The sequence below is a fragment of the Saccoglossus kowalevskii genome, chromosome 19 (assembly GCF_978046115.1).
Source record: "Saccoglossus kowalevskii chromosome 19, keSacKowa6.1, whole genome shotgun sequence".
NCBI lineage: Eukaryota > Metazoa > Hemichordata > Enteropneusta > Harrimaniidae > Saccoglossus > Saccoglossus kowalevskii.
In genome coordinates this window covers 15387744-15414984 of record NC_140659.1, presented here as the reverse complement: position 1 = coordinate 15414984, position 27241 = coordinate 15387744, and the positions used below count along the sequence as shown (strand labels likewise).

Here is a 27241-nt window from a genome sequence, read left to right as displayed (position 1 = left end):
ACACCATTGTTGTTAATATTGTACTCAGTTTAAAATGACAACACTCCCAACTCACGCCATACTACGTAATTGTACAATTGTGTTTGTTGTGAATATTTCGTTCTCCTGAATGCCGTCGTTCATACCGCCGACCACATGTATGAACATTCAAGTGTGAATCACTACTCCCGGGGAAGCTCGGGTCTGGGGAAACTATGTTATTTCCGGGCCATGTCGTGCCGGTTTGAGCATTGGCGACCGACTACCGGTAGTTTGATTTTGGTCCCTTCCCTTATTTCCTAATGCAAATTGGTACTGAGCGTTTTTCAATATACCACTTTGAGAAAATTAAAAGCAACTGCAGCTTTCAAAATATTTTGTTACCGATATATCATTATTTGTTTGAGTATGGTTGAAAAAAACAAGGTTTGTGGATCATCATATTCTTATTTCCATGGAAACAGCTGTTTTTTTTTATTTTTTAAACAATATTATGCTCATCATGATAATCATTATGGATGGCAGATAGGAAGTTGTGCTCTTGAGTGAAATGCATCATGAGAAAATTTTTCCATGCACTGAGAATCAAGAAATTTATTAGTAGTGAACATTTCTCATGGAGTGCCAGTGACTTCCCTGAAAAGTTGATAAAAATGTATTAATTTAATAATTAGGATGCAATTTTTTTTAGAATTTCCCCACAATTATATGCACCTAAAAATAACTGATGTGGAAAAATAAAGGGCAAACAAAATGTGGCAAAAGATATTTCTGGGAGTTTTAAATGTATTGTGTGTTTTATTTTTCAGGCGCAGACAACCCAGCTGTGTAGTACCATATTAGATGTTGTCTCCACTGTATATAACTCAGATAATGCAAATTATTTTATTTTGGAATCACAAAATACGATATCGCAGTTTGTAGAAAAAATACACACCAAACCCGCTGAAATACAGGTAATGGTCACACCATGAGGATGTTACACCATAGTCCCTGTGGTTACAACATGCATTATGTCACAACGTACCATGCATGTCTGATATCTTAAAGTTGTATTATGAAGTACCATATGTACATTGTATATCAATTGCAATAATACTGTTTTTAATTGCAAATAGCTAAACATTTCTGTTGATTTGGGTGTGATTGAGTTTTCAGCATCTTAGGGCATCATCAAGCCCAACTGGGACTTTCTGACATACTGTAAAATGACTAATTTTCACTGGGTTTAAATTTCACTGATTTACCATTTCAGGCATATTCAGTGGGTTTTAAAATCACGGTTTTATCATTTAGATAATGTGTTTTATGCTAAATTTTACATATTATTCACTGGGTTTTAATTTAGCGCATTTTTCAGTCAGCGAAATAAGCCAAATTAAAACCCAGTGAATAATTAACCATTTTACAGTATTATTCGAATACAGCCTTCTTAATGAATGAAAATTTACTGTGAAGCATTACTTCGACGATTAGCAATTATCACCCATTTATCAGTACACCTGGCATTTGATACTCAATTTTCTTAAAAATATTTCTTTCCATAAATCCCAAATGACGTCTTGTTAAACCAGAGGCGGTGAAAACAAAGGCCCAAAACTCGCAGAAAACGATACTTTGGGATGATTGTTGAGACTCCACTGAACAGTGTAACAAGATTAGCCTTACGTGTGTAACATATATAAATTTGGTTGTTCGAGATTACTTCAAAGTTGAGTTTGTGTTGCTTTCTCGAATTTTCACCGGCTCGACCGGCGTTCCACAGCAGCGCGCACAGAGCCCATAGAAATGCATGTACAGTGGTGCGCGTCGTAGCAACGTGGAACATCTTGTGACGTAGCTCCGCCCCCGGGGATAACTGGAGTTGTTATTAATATTTCATCTTCTTCTTTTTACAGGAAAAATTGTTTGAATTAATAGAATTTGTTGTGATGCATCTAAATTATGTACCGTGTAAAGAGCTCATCAGTGTCAGTATACTCATCAAAACACAAGAGTAAGTTCTGTTTTTAGCTCCGCTGCTGATTAAGTCATCAGAGTATGCTGTTCATAATACATGTACTTGTTTGTCCATTGCCTGGCAGTGTCAACTTTATATTTTTGACATCTTGAAAACAGCAAGTGCGCTTGCTTTGATACTTGGTGTATGTATATATATATATATACCTTGGGTGGACCTTGCTCAGATTTGTTCATTTTGTGACGTTATCTTCAAATCTATAATTTTGATGAATATTTTTGTCATTTGTTTTTTATTTTGCATCATTTTCTTTTTTAAATAAGTAGGATAGTTATGTTCTATCAATGTAGTATGTGGTTATGAATCACTTGAGTTACCAGCCTACTCAGAAATGAAAATACCCAGAATGTAATAATTTTGTCATAAAATGTACGTTTGGCTATTATAAAAATATTAACTTAAAAAAGTTTGCGGAAACCAGCCTATTTTTAGAGGAAATATAGTTTTGTTATCTTGAACTATTTACAATAATTTAAAAGAAAGTTGCGCAAAGTTATGACCATGTTTTTCTGACTAAGGCTTGACTGACAATAATCCTGACAGTGGGCATAAGATAAACACTCATTGTTTGCGACAGGAAGCTTATCCCCCGTTATGTTAGAATCGTCAACAACAGATAAACATTATGCAAATATCCACGAAACAGCAATTGTAGTTATTTGTGTTACGGTTCAAAACACTAATTTAAGCAGCGTCTTTCCAAAATTTTGACCTTTTGAAAAACTGGGATGATGTATCAAGGTCTAGGGTAACCGTTTTATCAATTTTTGAAAAATCTAGAAAAAAAATAAAATTTCCCTTCTCGCTACCTTAAAGATTTTAAAATGAGTCAAAAATACACCTGTAATTTATCTTTGACATTGTGTTCTATAGAATTGTTCTAAAAACCAGTTTTTGAAAAATCTGGTACTGTAACACTAATATTGATGTTTCATCTCACCATCAACTCACATTTGTATCCATAAATGTATGTACGGTAATGTCAAAATAAATGAACATTAACTTTCCCAAATTTTATGAGAAAGCTTCTGTCTTAAATGCAATTTTCCAATCGCATAGAGGATAGGTCATATGGTTAATGATGTTTTGAAATGAAAATAAATTTTCCTTTCCAAATTTTTGCTTAAATTTAGCTCTAATCTTTGTCGACTTCTCCACTTTTATTGTCAAGTTTCGTCACCATAATCAATGTCAAATTGTGTCTGTCTGGTTTGCAGGTCTATAGATTGCTCTATTGCTGCCATGAAGAGTTTACTACTAATCTTAAAATACAGTGCAATATATAAAGACGTTTACAGAGAAGTTGGTTTATTGGAAGTTATGGTGACGTGTTTACATCGATATGCGGCATTATTAAAAGACCCTCAGATGGAACCAGTAGTAGAAGATGGTGAGTGACTTTGAAAGATTACCTTTGATTTGCTATCAGGATCTTATACCTCAGCCAATCAGAGAACACGTACCATGTTTTCAGTGTACCCAACAGCATTGTAGGAATTTGGATTCACAGTGGAATTCTAAAAATAAAAAAAAAATAATGAAAGATTACTTTTGATTTGCTATCAAGATCTTATACCTCATGATACAGCCAATCAGAGAACACGTACCTTGTTTTCAATGTACCCAACAGCATTGTAGGAATCTGGATTCACAGTGGAATTCTAAAAATAAAAACAATAATGAAAGATTACCTTTGATTTGCTATCAAGATCTTATACCTTATGATACAGCCAATCAGAGAACACGTACCTTGCTTTCAGTGTACCCAACAGCATCTGGATTCACAGTGGAATTCTAAAAATAAAAAAAAAAATGAAAGATTACTTTTGATTTGCTATCAAGATCTTATACCTTATCATACAGCCAATCAGAGAACACGTACCTTGCTTTCAGTGTACCCAACAGCATCTGGATTCACATTTGAATTCTAAAAAAAAAAAAAAAAATAAAGATTATATATGGCTATAGGGAGTTTCAGAAGGTATAAACTAAACTGAATCTCTTCGTTTTTATACTTATTTTGATAATAAAAAAATTGAATTTCTTATCAAATTACAAAATTAATTTGTTTTTGAAGATTACTATAATAACATTAAATGATTTTTTGTTGTGTCATTACAATGTAGATAACCAGGAAATGAGCATACATACTGTGTTGCTAAAAAATGTATGTGCATCAGTGACAGTACCACACTGCTTGCTTTCTAGATTCAGTGATCAATCAAATTCTTGTCCGTGTATTGTTAGATATAATGTGCTAAAATTCTGCCAGTCTCACTCATCACGGGGAAAAACACAAAATCATTTACATTTTTACTTACTCATGATTTGTCAGACAAATAAAGACAAGTCTTTTCCTAACATCGTCATTTTTTCTGACAAAATGATTATGTACCATGCAATTTTCTATAAATTCTTAATTAATTTTGGACAAATTGGACATAATTTCCCCATTGGTATCAGTCATTGTTACTGATTATTTTATTTTGCGAAAGATTAGAAAATTTGACTTTGTCGTTAAAAGGGTTATAAACATTTTATATTCACAGGTTCTGTGTATACGGTTGAGGTCGATGAAAACCAACAAACGCTAGCTTTTTTAACGATGGATGCAATGACAATATTACTCAGTGTCAATGCTAATAATGCGAGTAAGTAGTACAACGAATGGTTATCTGCTGTCACTATTTTATAATTTTAATATTTCATATTTTGAATTTTTACAAATCACAAGACAGGCATTTATGTTATACCTCCGACGCTAACATTAAAACATGAACTTTCAGCAACCATTGTGGATGCTGCTCGATAACTATATACTAAGGACAAGGACATAGTCATCCTACAGTACCCTACCATTGTGACACAAATATTGTCAATTTGTACCTACCGGTACATTGACAACAGGAACAGCACCCAAGACCGACAATTTTACTTTATCCTCAATTGGACAGCATTTCCCACTCTGGGTGATACAGGCCTGGCAAGTGGGCAGTATGTACTGTGGTTTTTACCACCAAGTGTGCATCCAACCACGGGAATCAAATTTGAAATCTCCTTGATGTTGACATGCTAATCATTGCACCAAGCATCAGATGCAAACCTTGTTAGCAGAGTTATGTATTATGAATTGCCATTTTATCGGAAATCACAAAAATAAATATGGAAATTATGAAACTTGCATTATTTTTGTCAAAAATCATCTGCTTTCATTAATTGGAATATTCACTAATTAAATGCATCAAGTACATCAATTTCTTCAAATAGCACATTCACCAAAATTTTCTCATTCAAGGTCACATGCAATAGCCTGTACCAGTGTAGTAATGAAGAATCATTACAGTATATTGTTTTATATAAACATAATTTTATATAAAAATTATGTAGAAATACTTTCGTGAATGGTGACACATGTTGACTTTGACGCTCGAAGAATTTGTCTAGACTTTCCTGTCTAATTTGTGTCATTGATTTATTTCATTTCACAGGTGTATTTAGAGAAAGTGGCGGTGCTCGATGTATCCATAATTTAGTACCGTACTTACAATGTAGAAAACAGTCGTTAGCCATTGTGCAGCAGTTAGTGTTATCTAGTGGAGGTGATGATGATATGGGTACACTGCTAGGTATGATGCACTCGGCACCACAAACAGCATTACAATTCAAGACAGATATACTACAGGTGAGACTTGGTGTTTGGTTAACTACAGATGAAAGCTTGAATACCATAATTGTTTTATTAGTTGTGCATGCACTTTAATAAATGACAGGGATATGTCTATAGTCATATTCTAATGATCCAGTTTCAAATACAATAATTGTACAATTTTGGTTCATGTGCTTTTAATAAAACGCCAAATGAATTGCTTTCTGTGGGATGTATGTAAACATGTTTGTATTGTTTTCTGATAGTTTTAGCATTTTATGAGATGGTGTGTATCTCATTTATCACGTGTGCTTGCTCTCAGCATGCTTCACTCACACACACTTCCACCACATATGGATTTGCATAATAATGGCCGTGCATGCATTAGGTATGCAAATATTTATGGCAAAGTGAGTGCGAAAGAAAACTGTCATTTAGGACCAACACCATTTTTGCATGTAATATTAGGTCTATTTTTTATAAAGGTCTACTGTAATGTATGCGCTTATATGCTAATGACAGAAGTGTATCTGTTGTTTACTGGTGCTGCATAGAATAAATGGTATTTCATTTATACACTTCTATTGGAGATGTGCTTCTCATAGAGTAAATGAAATAAATTTGTTTTGCTGTTCACACAGCCCCTCAGAGACTTGTGCTGTTACCTTCAAGACCAATCAATAGATATATATAGTTGCCTTATACAATATAAATAAGGATGTAATATTATGAGATTATTGCGAGGATACCGAAAACGCATACGATGCATTACCATACTGCCTGAGTGCATACTTTGTGGTATTTTCATGATACCCTTATTAGTAGACATCTTTTTCCTGTTTGTAATGATAATTTAATGAGATAACAACCCAAAATGGCAATTAAGAAAATGTTTTGTGCTGTCCGAACATTTGCATCAGTGATGGGATTCTATCACCGCCACGCCACGCATTGATACTGCTTCTGCATCTGAAGTAAATAGTGGAAAGTGTTTTATTGTGACATAAACATGACACACATTTAATAAGGAAAACGTTCAAACTCGTCCATAACATTTTCAACACATCCATACAGTGTTTTACGAATGAGTAAAATTCAGTTTTCTTCGATGTCAGATGTATAATAATCTCATTTATTCATTCTTCTCCTTCTCAGGCCCTATTATTTGTCTTAAGAGACAGTCATCGCTGCAGAACTGTTTTTAGAAAAGTTGGTGGATTTGTTTACGTTATGTCTGTATTGGTTTCCATGGAAGGTTGCTTAGCACAGCCTCCCAATGCTCCCTGGGATACTGGTAAGTCCTGTAGTAGTTTAACTCTACTCCAGTCATCTGTACTTTGTAAAGCTTAACCTTAAAATGTCATTCCCTGTTTTGCAAATATATAAAACATCGCTCCCAGAACAGTTAAAAAATATAGAACGTGTTCAAATATGCTGTTTTTGATAACAATTATGAAATTAAAAAGTAGATATTCTGCCCTAACTTTCTCACCCATTTTATTTTTAGATTATTGGAAGATGCTATCACTTTGACAAACATATCTTCCACATACTATAACAAAGCTTACCAACTTTGTTCGCTTCAGAACTTATTGTACACAACTTTAGCTTAAATTAGGAGGAATGCCTAAATTTATTTTAATTTTCTAATTGCTCATCCACAATCAGGGGAAGGGTACATTGTATCTCAGAAATCTGAAAAGTTGGGAATGCAACTGTTACATTCATTTATATGTGAATATTTCACCTGCTGGAAGCCTCCCAAGATGCCAAAATGTTTCTACCAATTGAAACATGTTTCATGACAATCACAGCCCATCAATTGCTTGTATTCACAGTTACTGCAAATTTATGCTAATTATATGCAAATTAGATGTATACAGCAGGTTTATAACCATAATATACACCTATCATTTGTTGCAGCCAATTCAGATTCTGTGTTACAGTTATTACATATAGTATTCCAGACTTTGACGTCAGCTATGAGACATGAACCCGCTAATGCTAAGTTCTTCGCCTCAGAAGTGAGTATTGAAAATGTTAAATAAAACATTCTTTCGTCAATGCTATTTTATAGTTTAATCCTTTGGGCGCCAAAGTCAACTTTAGGCAGCGTCCACAAAATAGTTCTATATACCGTCTGTGCATATTAATTAGGTAATTTGCATATCATTAACCCTTTGAGCACCAAAGTCAACTTTTGTCACCATTCACAAATAGATCTATATACCATATGTGCATATTAATTAGGTAATTTGCATATCATTAACCCTTTGATCACCAAAGTTAATTTTTGTCACCATTCACAAAATAGTTCTATATACCATATGTGCATATCAATTAGGTAATTTGCATATCATTAACCATTTGAGCACCAAAGTAAACTGTTGTCACCATTCACAAATAGATCTATATACCGTATGTGCATATTAATTAGGTAATTTGCATATCATTAACCCTTTGAGCACCAAAGTCAACTTTAGGCAACATCCACAAAATTGTTCCATTTATAGTCTGCTCTTTTCCTCATAAAATATTGTGAAAATGTCTTTGATCAAACACTAGAAGCAATCTCACAATTTTGTTTTTTTAGTACGAAATAAAGATGGAATTCACCACACAGATTTACTTAAATTGAAGTGAGAAAACAAATTTGGTGCTCAAAGGGTTGAAAATTGGTCAATCTGTGATAAATTTTATCACAAAGCTATTCATCAACTGTTGATCAATTTAGACAGTCAGAAAGTAGTGATTGTGCTATCATTCTGGATTTTTGAACTGATTATAAATGCTTTTCACAATAGAAATCATATTTTATGTTAAAAATTAACTTCATATTATCCACACAAAGTGTTTGATAGAAATCTATTGTTAAATAGTCCATAGTTGAATGAACTCTAATATTAGTCAATGAATAAAATTGTAACGAAAAAAAAGTACCGGGGTATTTCTTGTTTACCATTTCACTCATATTTTGTATCTTAGGTGCGATATGAGAGTTTAACCGATGCCATCAGGTTACTAGGATGTTTTGACACAGCTACCGAGTTAGAATCACCATTTCATAATAACCAGCTGTCTGATTTACCGTCCAATACTCAACCATTCTGTGATGTATTTGATGTGGAAAAAGTGTGAGTATAACATGTTTTATGTGATCATTCCTTACAACACTAAAGTAAACTTTTGTTGCCTTTCACGAAACAGAAATATATTTTGATCAGTCATTACCTTTTAATGGGAAATTATTTTCAAATTTGTCCAACATTACAAAAAATTTTTGATAAAAATGTACAAAATCTTTTACAAAAATTGGCCTGAAATTAGATATTTAGAGAGTTACTAATATCACTGGATATTCCAAACAGTGCAGGGATTCAATTTGTAACTTTTCACTATTTTAATGTTTTGAACAATTTTAATAGGTTTAAAGTTCACAAATTTGCCATGGAAACAACGAGTTCTATTGTTGTTCCACATGTTCATGTGGATTTAATTTAGCAAGTTTTACTTATCAGTGAAAATAGCGAATTCAAATTGAAACCCGGCAAATAATTAATGCATTTACAGAGTGAACATTTAAAATTGAAATTGAAATGAAGTAAACAGTACAATTTTTATGATGCAATGCTTCGAAAAGCTATTACCTGTAATTTTGGCAGCATGTTTTGTAGTACATTGTACCATAACTCTCTGGGAACAATGCACGTGAACACATTGTATGCATCACATGAATTACATAATATATAGAACATCAATCAATATGTATTAGACTGATAGAAATATTCCTTTTCTGAAGATGCAATAAAATATTACTATTACTAGATGTAACATGAACAGATAATGTGATGGAAATGGACATAACATAAATTTGAAATTATTAATTTTAAGTTAGCAGTCAACTCATCATTTTGTCATAAATCGCATGACAATGTTCATTGGTTTATTATGTAAAATCATGAAGCTATTGTCCAATGGAAACATAAAATAGAATTCTTTTGTGTGTGTTACAGTAACGTATTTTGAGAAACTTGTCCTAATATTTTTCAAAAATCGCTATTTTCAGAACAATTCCATTGAGCATAATATTAAACAAAAATTGCATTTTTTGACACTTTTTGAAACACAGATTTTTAAAATAATTCAGGAAAACAATGATTACCCCATCATTCACAATATATAATTTTTTCATCCTATGTCACTAGCCTAAAATACAACCACCATTTTCTTGAAAATTATACTGGTGACCCCCAACTTTTTTGAGTCAATATTCTTATATTGCCCGGAAGTACAATTTATTAAAAAATGGATAAATTCTGGGTATTTGAATTCATTAGTTGGCTTCTACCTTAAGTCATATATTATTTGTATAACATTGTGTTTCTCCGTCCAATTTTTCATTAGCAATAATGAGACAATAGGACCTGACTTGAGGTCGGCGTGTCTGCTGTTCAGATGTCTCTATGACATGGCAATTGATGCTTTTGAAAGGTAAGCAACCTTTACTCAATCCAATGTTATGAGAAATGAGAACTTTGTCAAGTGAAAACAATTCTAAAAAAACAGTCAGTAAAATTTGGCATTTGACCGTCATATTGTGTTCACACGGCACATTGGGTTGTGCATGAGCCGGTGTGACAACGGCATTTAGAATCTGGTTCACCCATTTTACAACGGTGTCAAAAACGCCAATGCCACAACTGCGTATTTTGTTTACACACGCATTTTAACAACGTTCTCAAATAAAAGGCGCTTTGACAATGGCTTATTTTGTTCAGTGAGAACACCACTTATAACAATGCACTCTCCTTCCAGCTAAATGTATGATCACTATCATACTAATTTGCGTATGGTTGTAACCATTATTTTATTACAGTTGCAATTTTTTTTTTTTTTACTTAAAGCATAGCATTTCCGTGGCCAAGCATGGTAAACACACTGGTTCTGATGATACAAAGTGTTAATGCACTGATTATTTCATTTCTGTCCAATCAATTTGCAGTAAATCAGCAGAAACATCCATCAACTCACCAGCTGTCTCGAGACACGTACACGATGCATTTACTCCAAAACCTTCACCACCTGCTTCACCAATGAGAAAACCACAAACGCTATCCACCACATCAAATAGATCAACATCAGGATTAAAATCACCAGTACGAACACCCGTATCATCATATTCCACAGCGCCCTCTCATCCAACTATTGTCCATCCCGGTGCTGTCATTTCTATGGTAGATCTATTGCCAGCTGTACACTGTGATCAAGACAAGAAGGTCTGTATACCATCCTCTTACAAGCACATTTCTATTGTCCTTTTCTTCTCTTTTAGCTTCCCTGTCACACATGTAGCAAAACGCTGCTTTTGACCCAGTTAATTTTAACCAACTGTTGGAAAACTTGTGTCAACCAATCAACCCGGTTTTGATTCAGGTTTATATAGTTTAGCTCAAAGTCAGCGGCCTAATCTAGTCCTTGAGTTTTATATTAGATAAAATCACTTCAGAATGGGATAGTTTGAGGGATCTTGATTTGGGCGAGTGATATGTGAGTGGAGTGATGACTCGCCTTAGAAAGTAAAGTCTGATTGTTTCCTGCAGCATAATGTATTCTGATTTCTGTACAGAAGGAGATAGCTTTACAGATGCATGTTGCCGATGTTATTGAAGATTTAGTGAAAAGTGAGAGGAACCAACAAGTGATGTGTGAGGCAGGGTTGCCACAGCAACTACTGCGACGATGTGCTGTTGCTCTTGCTGAAGAGGAGCATCTACTTCACCGATATTTACAACATACCCTAGAGAGATTAGCGTCTCAGGCATTGGAACCTAAAGATCTTAGGTATGTTTTGTATATTGTATTTTGTATATTATGCTATAAACCTATATTTAACAGCAAGTGCTGTGATGTGGTATCCATAGTAAATTGAACACTTATATTTCTTTTCATTAATCGTTGTGTGATGTATTTCATGTGTAATTGACCATGTTTTCATCAGTTTAGTTATGACATGATATAAAACAGCAAAAACTATTTTAAATTGAGTTGTTACGGAAACGCTGATTCATAGATCCAACTCTATGTTGCACCATAGCAAATCATTAATTTAACTGAAGTCAAATACAGCTTTCTAAACAGTGCACAGTTTTTGTGATGATGGTCATAGATGGTTGTCTTCAGTGAAAACATGTGAATCAGACTTTGACATGATTTGTAACAAAACTTCAAAAAAACAACACATTTTGTTTCAATCTTTCAGAGATTTCCTCCGGCTTGGTAAACCACTCTGTTGCATGGCATGGGATGAAAAGCACGGCGGTATCCAAACATCTTGCAGTGTGACGTCAATCAGTAGCAACTCAACGTTAGAAGTAGATATCATGAATTCCGATAACAACTCTGTCACTAAGTGTGATCTCGCATCCAAATGTAACTGTAATCTTTGTAAAGTAGAAGGAGACTGTGTACCCCTGACGAGGGTCAAGTGTTTGGTTTCCATGACAACACCTAGAGATGTACGCCTACACGGTGCTTCAGTCACGCCTTCTTTTGTTGAGTTTGATATGAGTGCGGAGGGTTTTGGATGTTTGTATCTACCAAGTATAGCCCCGCAGCAACCGCCAAATGTAACAGTTGTGTCAGTACCCGGTGTTGTTGGTGGAATGGAAAATAGCGTAATTGGAGGAATTGGATCAGGTGAGGGTGTTTTTCATTTGGATCAATCATAGGCTTTCGTTATGTACTGTGGAATACTTTATTTTCGCTGGAATTAATTTTCGCTGAAAAGGCTTTTTGGGCATTTTGTATGGAACTTATTTTCACTGATCTTTTATGAGTTTAATGTGAAATATAGGAAAAAAAGTATATTCGCTGGATTTTATTTTCACGGAATCATCCCTTCAGCGAAAATAGCGAAAATAAATTCCAAGCGAAAATAAAGTATTCTACAGTATTTGATGTGGGTTTCTTATGATGTGCAGCTGCATTATTTTTAACATACTAAAATATGATTTATTTATTTCTTTTCAATTGTATTTCATTTGGAGCTATACCCAGCACTGTATTACATTACAGGTCTTGTTCATCTGTTTTTTTCTGTATTTTCGGGCGCTGACATCAGGGCATTTTCACTGCCATGCAACCATCACGGTGAAAAATGAAGGCCGAAATTTCAAAAAACTTTGAATAGTTGCTGAGAACTCCCCTGAACAGTATAAGATTACCCCTACATGTGCAAAATGTATAAATTTGGTTTCTCAAAATTACATAAAAGTTGAGTTTGTGCTGATTTCTTGATTTTAGCTATTTTCACTGGCTCTTCGACAGACGTTCCACAGCAGCTCGCACAGAGTCCATAGAAATATGTGGCACTGTGGTGCGTTTTTTAGAATGTTCTGTGACATAGCTCCGCCCCCAAGAATATGATCACAGACTCTTTATGATAGATTACTATTACTTAAATCAAATCTCATAATGTAGAGAGACTATGCTTTTGAAATTTCTCAAAATTGTGTATGAGACAACAGGGCAGGTAAAGTTAAAATTGTATTAGCCCTGTTAGAAAGTTACCAGCCGTGCATTAAGAATTATTTTGAAACACTTCTGTTCTCATCCATGTAAGTATCACAAACACATTGCACCAACACACAATATGGATAATTTTAAAATTGTTTAATTTTTTTCGTTTCACAATCTTTTTGTCTGCTGCATTTCAGCTGCAGTATAGTTTCTTATATCCAGTTTCTGTCCGTCATGTTTCCTTTACATCTCTAACATTTTTTCAGAAATTCTGCCGCAGATATATCGATAAAAAATGGCAGGTTGATGAACAAGTGTCTGTTGAATATGTACATAATTTTTTTTCCTGATCTGAAAATCCTAATTGGGTCTTTTTCACGATTTTTATCATAAATTACCTCTCCCAACAACACTGAGAGAACAACTGAGCATGCTCAGAATAAATAATTAGGTTAGATTGTAATGCTAGGGTTTTCAGTGACGTCATGACCTTGATCTGAATCAGTGACAGAAATGGACCACAGTGTGGTTTTTGTTTGGTTTTATGAAAACAAAATCTTGAAAAAAAAGTGGTCAGAAATGTTGTATATTATACCTTTAAACTGTAAAAATTGCATTCCATTATAAAGAGCCATCACTGAAATACCTGGTCAGTTGAAGATCAGTGAAAACACTTTGCAGTTACTGTTTATAAATCTTGGCCAGGCACATTGACACGTGTGGTCTAAATATAGCTTCAGTTGACATGGCTAGTGGATAAATGGGTCATACATGTACTATTACAAATCTCAGTGGAAACTGTAGCGGGGTGTCAACAAACTCAGGTCCTGGTAATATACAAAGACCTGAATTAACAAAGAAGTCAAGTTGTTATTAAAGATACATCAAGGTTTACTTAGATTTATGAATGCAGTTTCTTGAGCATGTATGTGACATGGTTTGGTTGCATTTGTGTACTTTGGGCCTGGGTCAATGGAAGTTTTCAGTTATAGGTACAATACTAGATTAAGGGAAATCACTTTATGATGAGTTGTACTCACATAGAGTACATATTAATTTAACTGTTTGCAGATGTTCCATGTATTATTTTAACATGAGTATTTTATAATTAAATAACGGGGACTGTGACATTCATGTCTTGTATTTAGTAAAATTGCATTTTTACCTTGTTAAAATTGTTATTGAAGCGGACCATGAAAAAATACAACCAGACCACTGGGCATGTAAGTTTTAAATTTTACCAACTCGACTTGAAAGTTGCCCATCTTGGGCTCGATTTGCAAGTTATGATGGGTAGGTTCTATTCTATTTCCACAATAGATTTATAACAAGATATCCCATAATACATTTCTCTATTACAGGTGAACGTTTATTTCCTCCTCAGTCTGGTTTGACGTACTCAGTATGGCTATGTGTTGATAGATTCAGCTCGCCAATTGCTGACCCACACCCAGTACGATTACTCACAATATTAAGGAACATCGCTGCCAGTGATAACCACTTCATGTCCTTGTCAATCAGTCTCGCTGCTCAAGATAGAACGCTGGTTGTCAGTACGCAGGAAGGAAGATTGCAACCAACGGCCACTAGTAAGTCACACAACAGTTTACAATAGTAGACCACTTTCCTGGTTAATCAGTTAAGCCTTTGCTTCATCACTTGGTCAACAGAGGGCGCTGTGCAATGTGCAATCAATTAAGCCACACTTTTTTTCATGGTGTGCATACTGACCAGAAAAATATTTTTTTTTTGTCCTTACTGTATTTGCCATTGACAATTCTATAATAGAAGAGGAACTGATTTTACCACCAGTCGTACCTCAGTTAAAAGCACTATAGTCGCCGTGTTCAGTATGGGTCTATGTGACATGTACAATATATTGTTTCTTAACACAAACTTTGAATTTTTGGTGGATGATGGCTGATGCTTTTAAAGGATATTCTTGGATGTTGGCATTTGGAGATATCTTTCAATTTATACCTACAAAATACCAAGATGTCATCAAATTATTTTTTGTCTTACTCCATGTGTAAGATTATGTTTCATTTTTACAAACATTTTATAAACTTGAAAGACAAAAGTTGTCTACAGTACGTTTTGTACAAAACCAAAGTTGGTGTTGTGAAATATATTTGCCAAAGACTACATATTTCCGACGACCAGAAATGTATCACCTCCTCCCCTCCTACACACACACACCCACACACACACACACCCACACACACACACACACACACAAACAAACAAACAAACAATCAAAATTCTGCTATTGATCGGGAGAGTCTGTCAGGGGTGAAAATAATGAAGCTTGATGTATTGTATTATGTTAACATTTAATTTTAGCCAGTTTGTTGTTGCATGGGTATTTACTAATATTTAACTCACTGTGTTGTGAATGAAAGGAACATGTCAAATAACAATAGAACTCATTGTTTCACTGGTAAATTTGTGAACTTAAACCACAGTGAATATACTCCAAATTCCAAATAGTAAAATTAAATGCCAGTAAAACTAAATGGTTTTACAGTATTTAATCATTGAATATGAAAAGTCAGTGAAGTATTAAGCTGTATACTGTATGAGAAAAAATTGTAATACTATTATTGTTACATTATTCATGTTACAGGTCCAGATGAGCTGTCATCGCCATCTAACAGTGAATCTGTTGCCAAGTTTTGGATTCCTGAATTGGCCCAGGAAGGACAATGGAATCACCTTGTTGTAGTGCTCAACAGAGCTGTGTTGAAGAATAGCTCGGTATCAGTCTTTCTTAATGGAAATCTCATGAAAACTCAAAAGGTGCATTTTCAAGTTTTCACAATAATGTCGACAATTATTATATCTCTTACAGTTTGTCACTTGATTTGCACTGCGTTAGACTCTCTTAAGCATAGATTCAAAAATAACCTGCCTTTTTACTATAGTTTACTGTTGCATTTTTTGGGATATGTGCCACCCAATTATTATTATCACTTATAAAAGAAGAAAACAGTCAGAGCTCAGTCTGTAAAAAAAATGCATGACTATTTATTTGCCGATTGTATTGTTGGAATTGGCAAATACAATATATATTTCATGTCTGGTTAAGCCTGGGTTTTAAAAAGCGATGGAATCTCTTTTTAATTTGTGTTTTTTAGATTTCTTCTAAAAATAACAATTTTTGAAAAAAATTTCTCAAAATAAGACACTGTAAGACACAAACTATTGTTGTTTTCTGTTACTATGGAGTTATAACTGTGTGCTTACACATTATAAACCAATGAAGGTTGTCACATGATTTACTTTTCTCAACAATTTTGAGTAGGCTTCTACCTTTAATAACAGTGATCCTTTTTTTTATTCAGCTTCATTACATACAAGCCAACCCGGGTGGAGGAACATCAAGTCCCACTAACATCCAGTCAATATATGCATTTGTTGGTACACCCCCAGTTCAACATTGTCCATCACGGTTGCTATGGCGACTGGGTCCTGCTCATCTCTTTGAGGATGTCTTTACTAACTCCATAGTGACGGCTATACACCACTTGGGACCTAACTATGTTGGAAGTTTCCAAGCTCCTCATCACCAAGGTAAAGTTTTGTTGGATGTAAACAAGCTGATGATTGGCTGCTTTAAAAATCACAAATTTCAAATTTGATTTTTACCCTGTGATATATATAATCAAGACCTGTAGCTGAAATTACACCCATCTGGTCCAAAATGATCAAAAAAATTATAGAAAAATACTTAAAAATTGGCAAAATGTGGCACTTAAATTTTGGCGGGAAAAATTATGGCACTTATTTGATACAAAGAAAAAACATGTTAGATGTGTTTTTTTATCACTCTTTTATATAGTCTGATGGGTCTTTTGGCAACTAAAACTGACTAGACTGAATGATGAAAAGTTGGTGGAAAATATCAAAGCTGACCATTCGTGAACATTCTCTCATTTGTAGGTCTGAAAGTCTTCAAAAGTGACACAAGTTTGTCTCAGATTTCAGAAGAGAGATTACTATTCGGTATCCATGCTCATGCTCTATCTTTACTGACTGTTGCTAAGATACGAAAGGTCTACAATAAAGTAGACAGCAAAGCTGTAGCTAAACAGGTAAGAGATATAACTATTAGTGCGGTGCCATCCGATACATTTTCGTAAATTTAGCAAGTCAAAGAGGACTGCAAGATTTCATTGAAATATTTCACTGTTTTTTTTTCCCACCACAGTGACCATAGTTAGTGGTCATATTAATATCCTATTTTTTGAACCGTACTCTCTAAATATGTTAATGATTATTTCAGCTTGGCTTGTCTACGAGCGAAAATGCCACGCCCATTAGGATTCTGCACAACTCCTGCGGTCATCTGAATGGTCCTGCCCGAACACTGGGTGCAATATTACTCGGCAATATTGGTAAGACATAATATTAATTAATGTATGACATCACTAAGAGAAAAAACATACACAAGACATGAATAATGTATACTGTAAACACCTCCATGGAGTGGTACTCTCATATTTGAGTTGTCATAAAAACAAGTTATGATTTAATGTCATAAGAATTGTGATATCCATATATAATTTAGCCACTTTTAATATGTAAATTAGCCATCAATAGTATACAAGTTTGTTATTAATATGCAAAATACCTATACATATGCAAATTAGTCACCAATAATATACAAGTTTGTTATCATTATTATGCAAAATAGCCATACATATGTAAATTATCCATCAATAGTATACAAGTTTGTTATCATCAATATGCAAAATAGCCATACATATGCAAATTAGCCACCAATAGTATACAAGTTTGTTATCATTATTATGCAAAATAGCCATACATATGTAAATTAGCCATCAATAATATACAAGTTTGTTATCATCAATATGCAAAATAGCCATACATATGTAAATTAGCCATCAATAGTATACAAGTTTGTTATCAATATGCAAAATAGCCATACATATGCAAATTAGCCACCAATAGTATACAAGTTTGTTATCATTATTATGCAAAATAGCCATACATATGTAAATTATCCATCAATAGTATACAAGTTTGTTATCATCAATATGCAAAATAGCCATACATATGTAAATTAGCCATCAATAGTATACAAGTTTGTTATCAATATGCAAAATAGCCATACATATGCAAATTAGCCACCAATAGTATACAAGTTTGTTATCATTATTATGCAAAATAGCCATACATATGTAAATTATCCATCAATAGTATACAAGTTTGTTATCATCAATATGCAAAATAGCCATACATATGTAAATTAGCCATCAATAGTATACAAGTTTGTTATCATTATTATGCAAAATAGCCATACATATGTAAATTAGCCACCAATAGTATACAAGTTTGTTATCATTATTATGCAAAATAGCCATACATATGTAAATTAGCCATCAATAGTATACAAGTTTGTTATCATTATTATGCAAAATAGCCATACATATGCAAATTAGCCATCAATAGTATACAAGTTTGTTATCATTATTATGCAAAATAGCCATACATATGTAAATTAGCCATCAATAATATACAAGTTTGTTATCATCAATATGCAAAATAGCCATACATATGTAAATTAGCCATCAATAGTATACAAGTTTGTTATCAATATGCAAAATAGCCATACATATGCAAATTAGCCATCAATAGTATACAAGTTTGTTATCATTATTATGCAAAATAGCCATACATATGTAAATTAGCCATCAATAATATACAAGTTTGTTATCATCAATATGCAAAATAGCCATACATATGTAAATTATCCATCAATAGTATACAAGTTTGTTATCATCAATATGCAAAATAGCCATACATATGTAAATTAGCCATCAATAGTATACAAGTTTGTTATCATTATTATGCAAAATAGCCATACATATGTAAATTAGCCATCAATAGTATACAAGTTTGTTATCATTATTATGCAAAATAGCCATACATATGCAAATTAGCCATCAATAGTATACAAGTTTGTTATCATTATTATGCAAAATAGCCATACATATGTAAATTAGCCATCAATAATATACAAGTTTGTTATCATCAATATGCAAAATAGCCATACATATGTAAATTAGCCATCAATAGTATACAAGTTTGTTATCAATATGCAAAATAGCCATACATATGCAAATTAGCCACCAATAGTATACAAGTTTGTTATCATTATTATGCAAAATAGCCATACATATGCAAATTAGCCACCAATAGTATACAAGTTTGTTATCATTATTATGCAAAATAGCCATACATATGTAAATTAGCCATCAATAGTATACAAGTTTGTTATCAATATGCAAAATAGCCATACATATGCAAATTAGCCACCAATAGTATACAAGTTTGTTATCATTAATATGCAAAAAATCTATACATATGCAAATTAGTCACCAATAATATACAAGTTTGTTATCATTAATATGCAAATTAGTCATAAATATGTAAATTAGCTACCATTAATGTGTAAATAAGTTACAAGTTACTACAAATCATTTGCAGGGCCAGGATATCTCCACTCACGTGTACATGTAGATGTAGGTATACAGTTCTACTATTGCTGTCAAGTTTGACATTGCTTACTGGTTTTGCCTGGGTCAATTAAAGCGGGGGAGTCGTCACCTGCGCATGTGTCAGATGGCCATAGCATTTCATTGTTTACAAACAAGCGCCTGCCCATGAGCCTTTGCGATTTTAGCGTGTGTTGTTATCGTCGTTTGGGACTCGATTCCCGCGCGTGCGCAGGTGACGACCCTCCCGCTTTAAGTAGTTTCCTAGGTTTCTGGTGTTTCTTGGAAGCATCACGTACTGCCTTTATTTCAATGTCTCTACTAGATTTCTGTTCAGCAGCTTTCTTAGCATCAATCAATCGCTACCACCCAACATGAATTGTTTAGAGTGGTAATGGTAATAAGTCATCATGCTGGGACGTAAAGCTGAGAACGGTATCATTCATTGTCATGTGGTATTTTTCTTCTCCAATAACAGGTGTCAGAACATTCTGTCCCAAACCGGTTGCTCGTACGCTTGAAAATGTTGGTGGGTCAGCGGCGTTACTTGGGTTAATTGCCATGGCAACAGATGTGGAAGGATTGTATGCTGCGGTTAAAGCTTTGGTTTGTGTTGTCAAGAATAATGGACCAGCACTTCAGGAAATGGAACGAACGCGAGGTTATCAGGTAACAGACAAAACAGTCAGATAAGCTATCAGTTTACTTGGCAAGTTAATTTAATGATGGTCAACATCCACTGGCTAGCAGATTTCTCTTTTATTTTATTTTAGTGTTGGCGGTTTTGCATTTTTTGGGGTACAGCAAACTCATTAAGCAATACTTGATTCCGTTGCATACATAACTTTAAAAACGATTTGTTTTTCCAATATTACAGAGATTGGCGATGTTGTTAAAGAAGAAAAAGCATTTGTTAAACAGTCACATACTACACTTGACCTTTTCGTTGGTTGGTACAGTTGACAGTGGCAGAGAAAGTACTATTATACCTAATGCTGTAGCGTTTGAAGATTTACTCTGTGACATGGAGGTATGTGTACTGTAAAACTTTCATTTTCACTGATATTTAATTTCATTGTTTTAATATTTTGAGCATATATTCACTGGCTTTAAAATTCACCAATTAGTAATGTTGCATGTTTTTACATGATTTTGACTTAGGGGGTTTCACTCACCAGCAACGATAGTTTAATTAAAACGCAGCAAAAAATTATTGCCTTTATGTTATTATTTATTTGAATTATGTACTAATTTCCCAAAAAATATATATTTGTTTCTGGTTTGACACCAGGTGTGCCTTGAGAGTGTGTTCAATGGTGCATCAGCACAGAAACCGTTTTTTTCTTCCAATGATCACATTATTGATCAATGTTGTAATTACTGTAAGTTGCTCTGTTATGGTTTAAACTTCAAAGTTGAGGGGGCATCGATTTTCAAGGCAAAAATTGCTCAAATTACTTTGGACATTTGTATTTTTTTTATGTGCATCACGGTAATTGCATTCAGTGCAAAGCAATTAAAGCCATTCCGGTGCCAGAGATAAGTCTGCCTGGCCTGCCCACTGAAATATTGGTTACATTTTGCCGTCGGTTGATGCTGTGGGTGGTGTGCCTCCTATATGGTGTACACAAGTATGACTGGAATAAATTATTTACTTCATTTAGCTCTAAATGTATTTGTGATCTTACACTATTCATTTCTATCTTTAGGTGTGGCACAATGCTCCGTATGGACTTCAGAAGTCGCTCTTTGAACATTTCTGTGAATTGCTCACCGAATCAAGGTTAGTGTCTTTGCGTAATAATAGTATTTTTGAACATTTATAAAGGTCTGTAATATAAGAGTATGCCAGTTCTTTTCACAGACTCGCTCACTAAATGCATGTTTGTTTTATTTGCCCATATGTTATTCTTAGAACTATCGAAATGTGGTCACTATAGGCAGGTTGTGTTTGTACACATGTTTCTCATATGTTATGGCTTTAGATTGCCTGAAAGTGGTTACTATAGGCTGGTGGTGTTTTTATAGAGGTAGCCACTAACACAGATTTGACTTTATTGTGATCTTGATAGCTATTTAAATTAAAACAATCCATTGTTGGTTTGTACAGTGAAGCAGAACAGAACAAGATCCTGATGCGGAAACTCAACGTTGTACAGAGACTGCTGTTTGTTTTGCATGATACTACACTCTCTCAAAGCACTATAAAAGCAATGGCAAATGTAATCACAGTGTTACTACAAAGCAGTGGTACAGAATCACACCTATTAAGGTAAGATTACAATGCCTTGAACCCAGAGCAATGTTGGCTTTGAAAAGAGTGGCCTAGGGAGTCAAAAGGGTCAAATTCAGGTCATTAATAAGAAGACACCCTAACTGGAGATGAATATTACTATACTGTTTCTCTGTATCGGAAAGACTGCATTGGCATGTTGTGTTGAAAAAGAGATGAGTTTATTGTGAATTTTGTTTCCCAAACTAAATTTATTGTTATCTAATGTGTACTTTATATAGATCATAAATGAATATAGTTAGTGCTTTTAGACTGTGTGATTTTTTTGTGTGTGGAAATTTCCGTCTCCATATGTACTCAATGCAGACTGCCCCCAACTTTGGGTTTTTGAAGGAATTTTTGAAGATGCAACATAGTAAAACTAGCAGTGGCTATAGTAATAGGATTTTACTGGTACTACAAAATCTGGAGTTTCCAAAATTACTTCATTCTTAGGAATTGAGAGAATTTTTTTGTGTGGATAATTTGTTATCAAAGGACAATGAAAACTCTGTCAAAAGGTTACTTGTATAAAATTGTATTCCTGAGAGTGTTAAGAGAGACTCATCTTCTAATATTTACTGTAAATCACTTCAATTTAACAAGAGATTAGTGTTTGCTAATTTAATTCAGCAAGTCATGAGAATCGCCTAATTTTTTAGCAGTGGACATTTCTTTTGGGTCCCTTGGCACAGAATGTCTGTGACTTTCATGTAATTTTGTTCTCGAGAATGTCATAAAACCCTCAAATCTTAAAAATTTAGTGTGCGCACATGTACAGAAGCAAACTGAAAACAACTGGCAACTATCTGAATAACTTGAACATACCACAACAAACTCTTCCAAAACTGAGCCACCCTTTGAAAAATAGAAAACAAAAGTAAATTTTATAACATATATTTATATATTGCAAAGAAAGAAAGAATAAAAGCAAATGTTAAGAACTGGTCCAGGGATGAAAACAATTTGAAAAATAGTCTAATGGTCATGAAATATACCTGTCGTATTGTAAGAGCCAAGCATCTCTGCAAAAGCCACAATACATGCATTCAGGGGTAATAATCACTCACTTAATTTTGAGTAAATTTTGGGGTATCTTTGAATACTCGGCTAATGTTTGACTGATCATTAAATTATTGTCTTCTTTTCTCAGGTTTGGTCAGTTCTTGGTTTCCACTTTACCGTCTTATTCTGTCAGTGAAAAGTTTATAACAGTAGAAAGTTTAGCAGCAGTTGGTCCTGACAGTGAAGCATCTACACCACAAGGAAATAATGCAGTCAAAGGTATAAAATCTCTTCACAACCTCACTGTGCTCTCATCAAAGTTTTCTGTAATTTCCTTAATTAATTAATTAATTATTAATTGTTCATTTTGCATCATCCTGACACAGGATAATCGAGGAAACTAATAGATTTTCTATGGGATGTATCTCTGAAAGATGACAAAATTTGGCAATGTAGACAATTGGTTAAGGTTTTGACTACTGCTTTTCATTAAAAGAAATATGCAAAAATATAAACACTATATGTGAATATGCAAGAAGATGCCTGCTCAGCAAATATGCAAGAATGTGCATGCCCTGCTTTTAATCATGCAAGAACACGCAGACTCACTCATTAACATTTTTACAAATCTATCTTGCAATTTGCGATGTGAACATAACATGACATTACATGGGATCTTCATGCATCACATCATCATCACCTATGTCTATACTTATATGCGTTGATATTGTTATTATAAGATTCTTTCCTTGCGCTTTCTTTGACAAAATCAGCACTTGTTGTTGATTGTCCACACTGTTACCATAGTTTTCCTAATATGTATTTCCAGACATCATTGAAGAAGACTGGGGTGGTTTAGTGTCAGCACGGAATATAAAACTCAGAAATACTTTACTGGAAATATTTATACATTTGCTGACTCATCAGAAATCACAAATTGTTTTGCAGTAAGTCTATATCCATGTTCATTTCACTTGACATAAAATTTTAAGTCATTCAACCAAGCACATGTATAAGATGCTTTCTAATTGGCTAGATGACTAGCCAATGAGAAGTTCTGACTCATTAAAAAAAAAAAGTGAATTCTACTTATGTTTAAATCATGCCTTTTTCCAATATTTTCAGCACTGCGGACCATCTTCAAAGGGTACTTGGATTTGACTGGTTATTACTTTTCATGCAAGGTCACCTACACTCAACAACTGTCATTCAAGCATTACGGATTTTACTACTCTTATTGTCCAGTCCTACCACTATGCAGAGGTTTAAAGATGGCGTCCACGGTGGAGGCTGGTTGGATGGTACCGAGCCTGTATTACACAATAGGATGGGTGTTGTCTTAGGTAAGGTACATTGTTTTGTGTGATCGAACACAGAAATGCGAAATACAATGATTTCTATTAAATGTTCTACTTTATTTTTCTTCACACTACCCTACTCTACCATCCTATTATATATCTTCTCGAAAATTGCAAAATTCTATAGCAGTGAAAACTCTTTTGGGGCCATATAACACAGAGTATCGGCGACTTTGGCCTTGCAAATGCCATAAAATCATCAAATAGAAAAAATTTGAAACGGCAAAAATTAATCAGTTTAGAATACTGTAGAATACTTTATTTTCGCTTGGAATTTATTTTCGCTGAAAGGATGATTCCGTGAAAATAAAATCCAGCGAATATACTTTTTTTTCCTATATTTCACATTAAACTCATCAAAAATCAGTGAAAATAAATTCCATACAAAACGCCCAAAAAGCCTTTTCAGCGAAAATTTATTCCAGCGAAAATAAAGTATTCCACAGTATCAAGGACCAATTATGTTGAAGGGACATACCAAGTTTGAATGAGGTATGTCCATGCCGAAATGCAATCCAGTTTCAGTAATGGCTGAAATGCTTAATTTGGATAAATAAAAATAGCTGCCATTTGACCATCTTGAATTGCATCATGAAACTAATGCATGTGTAATGTATGTGTGAAGGTTCAATGAAATTTGCCAAAGCATGTCTAACATACAGGTATGGACACAAGGATGCACAGGTGAAGGTGAGGTGGAGTCTATTTTCAGACTACGTCTTGCAATAATTATTCTTCACTCTACCTTTACCCTACCCTACCCTACTCTACCATCCTATCTGTCTTTGCAACTTTAGATGAAGATACTGAAACCATGCAAAGTACTTGCACATATTGTAAGACAAAGCAGTATTATCAAGGGTGGATGAGAATAAGGGCATGCAACTTGGCTGGGTGCTGTGGGGATTTTCTTCACTGACGTCTTAGTAAATGTGATATTGAACAGAAAACAATAAATAGTCAACATTTCTTGCGCATCACAATGTAATTTTACTAATTCATATTGACATATTGAGTAAATTTGTTTTTAAAGTTGCTGATTGTCATTTTTGTGCTAGAAATTCATTGTGAATGTCATTGACAGAATAACTTGAGGAATTGCATGAATGAACTGCCCCTACTTTGTAGCATGACTGCACTAGTGTTGTCAGTCAGTAAAAATCAGCCAATGACTTGTCATTGATATTTGACCTTTGTTCCATGCTATGCACAATTTCATGCCATGATTTCCATGCTTCTGTTTTAATTACATATCCCTGTCTTTATTTATTATGTTTGTCTTGTATATCAGGATTCAACGTTGGTACACCGAGTGGTGGAAGCAGACAGTCAAACCGTGAGATCAATTTAGAAGCTTGTCATCTTCCTGGTTTTGCAATGTTACAGTGTTTACTGCCAAGACATGCCAATATACCACAGCTGTATTTCTTACTGATGGCACTACTACTAGGGCACTCTAAACACACTGTAAAAGACAACCTAGAGGTCAGTCTAGTTGTAATTATGTATAATTCTGTTGACTGCTTTGTAGAAATTAGTTGTTACCCTTTGACCTATGTTTGGTAGACTTCAAATACCCTTGGTAAGACTCAATGGTGGAAGTTCAAAGCCACAGACTCAATGGGGGGGGGGGGGGGGGGTGAAGCTACTGTACCCTGGGTGAGTGTGCCACATATTCAATGGGGAATGCCAAAGCCCCTGTACCCTGGGTGAGTGTGCAATATATTCAATGGGGAATGCCAAAGCCCCTGTACCCTAGGTGAGTGTGCCACATATTCAATGGGGAATGCCAAAGCCCCTGAACCCTGGGTGAGTGTGCCACATATTCAATGGGGAATGCCAAAGCCACTGTACCCTGGGTGAGTGTGCAACAGACTCATTAGGGAATGCCAAAGCCCCTGTACCCTGGGTGAGTGTGCCACATATTCAATGGGGAATGCCAAAGCCACTGTACCCTGGGTGAGTGTGCCACATATTCAATGGGGAATGCCAAAGCCACTGTACCCTGGGTGAGTGTGCCACATATTCAATGGGGAATGCCAAAGCCCCTGTACCCTGGGTGAGTGTGCCACATATTCAATGGGGAATGCCAAAGCCACTGTACCCTGGGTGAGTGTGCCACATATTCAATGGGGAATGCCAAAGCCCCTGTACCCTAGGTGAGTGTGCCACATATTCAATGGGGAATGCCAAAGCCCCTGTACCCTAGGTGAGTGTGCCACATATTCAATGGGGAATGCCAAAGCCCCTGTACCCTAGGTGAGTGTGCCACATATTCAATGGGAAATGCCAAAGCCCCTGTACCCTAGGTGAGTGTGCCACATATTCAATGGGGCATCCAAAGCCCCTGTACCCTGGGTGAGTGTGCCACATATTCAATGGGGAATGCCAAAGCCCCTGTACCCTAGGTGAGTGTGCAATATATTCAATGGGGAATGCCAAAGCCCCTGTACCCTGGGTGAGTGTGCCACATATTCAATGGGGAATGCCAAAGCCACCGTACCCTGGGTGAGTGTGCAACATATTCAATGGGGAATGCCAAAACCACTGTACCCTGGGTGAGTGTGCAACATATTCAATGGGGAATGCCAAAGCCCCTGTACCCTGGGTGAGTGTGCCACATATTCAATGGGAATGCCAAAGCCACTGTACCCTGGGTGAGTGTGCAACAGACTCAATGGGGAATGCCAAAGCCCCTGTACCCTGGGTGAGTGTGCAACAGACTCAATGTGGTAGCCAAAGCCCCTGTACCCTGTGTGAGTGTGCCACATATTCAATGTGGAATGCCAAAGCTCCTGTACCCTGGGTGAGTGTGCCACATATTCAATGGGGAATGCCAAAGCCCCTGTACCCTAGGTGAGTGTGCCACATATTCAATGGGGCATCCAAAGCCCCTGTAACCTGGGTGAGTGTGCTACATAT

General features: G+C 35.0%; 1 protein-coding gene across 1 annotated transcript in view; it reads left to right on the top strand.

Annotated features, from left to right (window-relative positions):
- Nucleotides 1-27241, top strand: part of LOC100373054 (WD repeat and FYVE domain-containing protein 3-like) — a 107028-nt gene that overhangs the window by 35056 nt on the left and 44731 nt on the right. Inside the window, exons 9-33 of the mRNA XM_085493716.1 lie at nucleotides 789-935; nucleotides 1878-1975; nucleotides 3217-3395; nucleotides 4549-4650; nucleotides 5488-5681; nucleotides 6801-6939; nucleotides 7569-7669; nucleotides 8631-8779; nucleotides 10050-10136; nucleotides 10648-10921; nucleotides 11272-11486; nucleotides 11905-12341; nucleotides 14525-14777; nucleotides 15821-15962; nucleotides 16508-16746; nucleotides 17125-17257; nucleotides 17449-17560; nucleotides 20163-20353; nucleotides 20562-20714; nucleotides 21394-21467; nucleotides 21795-21956; nucleotides 23110-23240; nucleotides 23791-23908; nucleotides 24087-24304; nucleotides 25611-25804. Of these exons, the coding sequence (XP_085349842.1) occupies nucleotides 789-935; nucleotides 1878-1975; nucleotides 3217-3395; nucleotides 4549-4650; nucleotides 5488-5681; nucleotides 6801-6939; nucleotides 7569-7669; nucleotides 8631-8779; nucleotides 10050-10136; nucleotides 10648-10921; nucleotides 11272-11486; nucleotides 11905-12341; nucleotides 14525-14777; nucleotides 15821-15962; nucleotides 16508-16746; nucleotides 17125-17257; nucleotides 17449-17560; nucleotides 20163-20353; nucleotides 20562-20714; nucleotides 21394-21467; nucleotides 21795-21956; nucleotides 23110-23240; nucleotides 23791-23908; nucleotides 24087-24304; nucleotides 25611-25804 (4242 nt within the window). The remainder of the gene's footprint in view (nucleotides 1-788; nucleotides 936-1877; nucleotides 1976-3216; nucleotides 3396-4548; nucleotides 4651-5487; nucleotides 5682-6800; nucleotides 6940-7568; nucleotides 7670-8630; nucleotides 8780-10049; nucleotides 10137-10647; nucleotides 10922-11271; nucleotides 11487-11904; nucleotides 12342-14524; nucleotides 14778-15820; nucleotides 15963-16507; nucleotides 16747-17124; nucleotides 17258-17448; nucleotides 17561-20162; nucleotides 20354-20561; nucleotides 20715-21393; nucleotides 21468-21794; nucleotides 21957-23109; nucleotides 23241-23790; nucleotides 23909-24086; nucleotides 24305-25610; nucleotides 25805-27241) is intronic.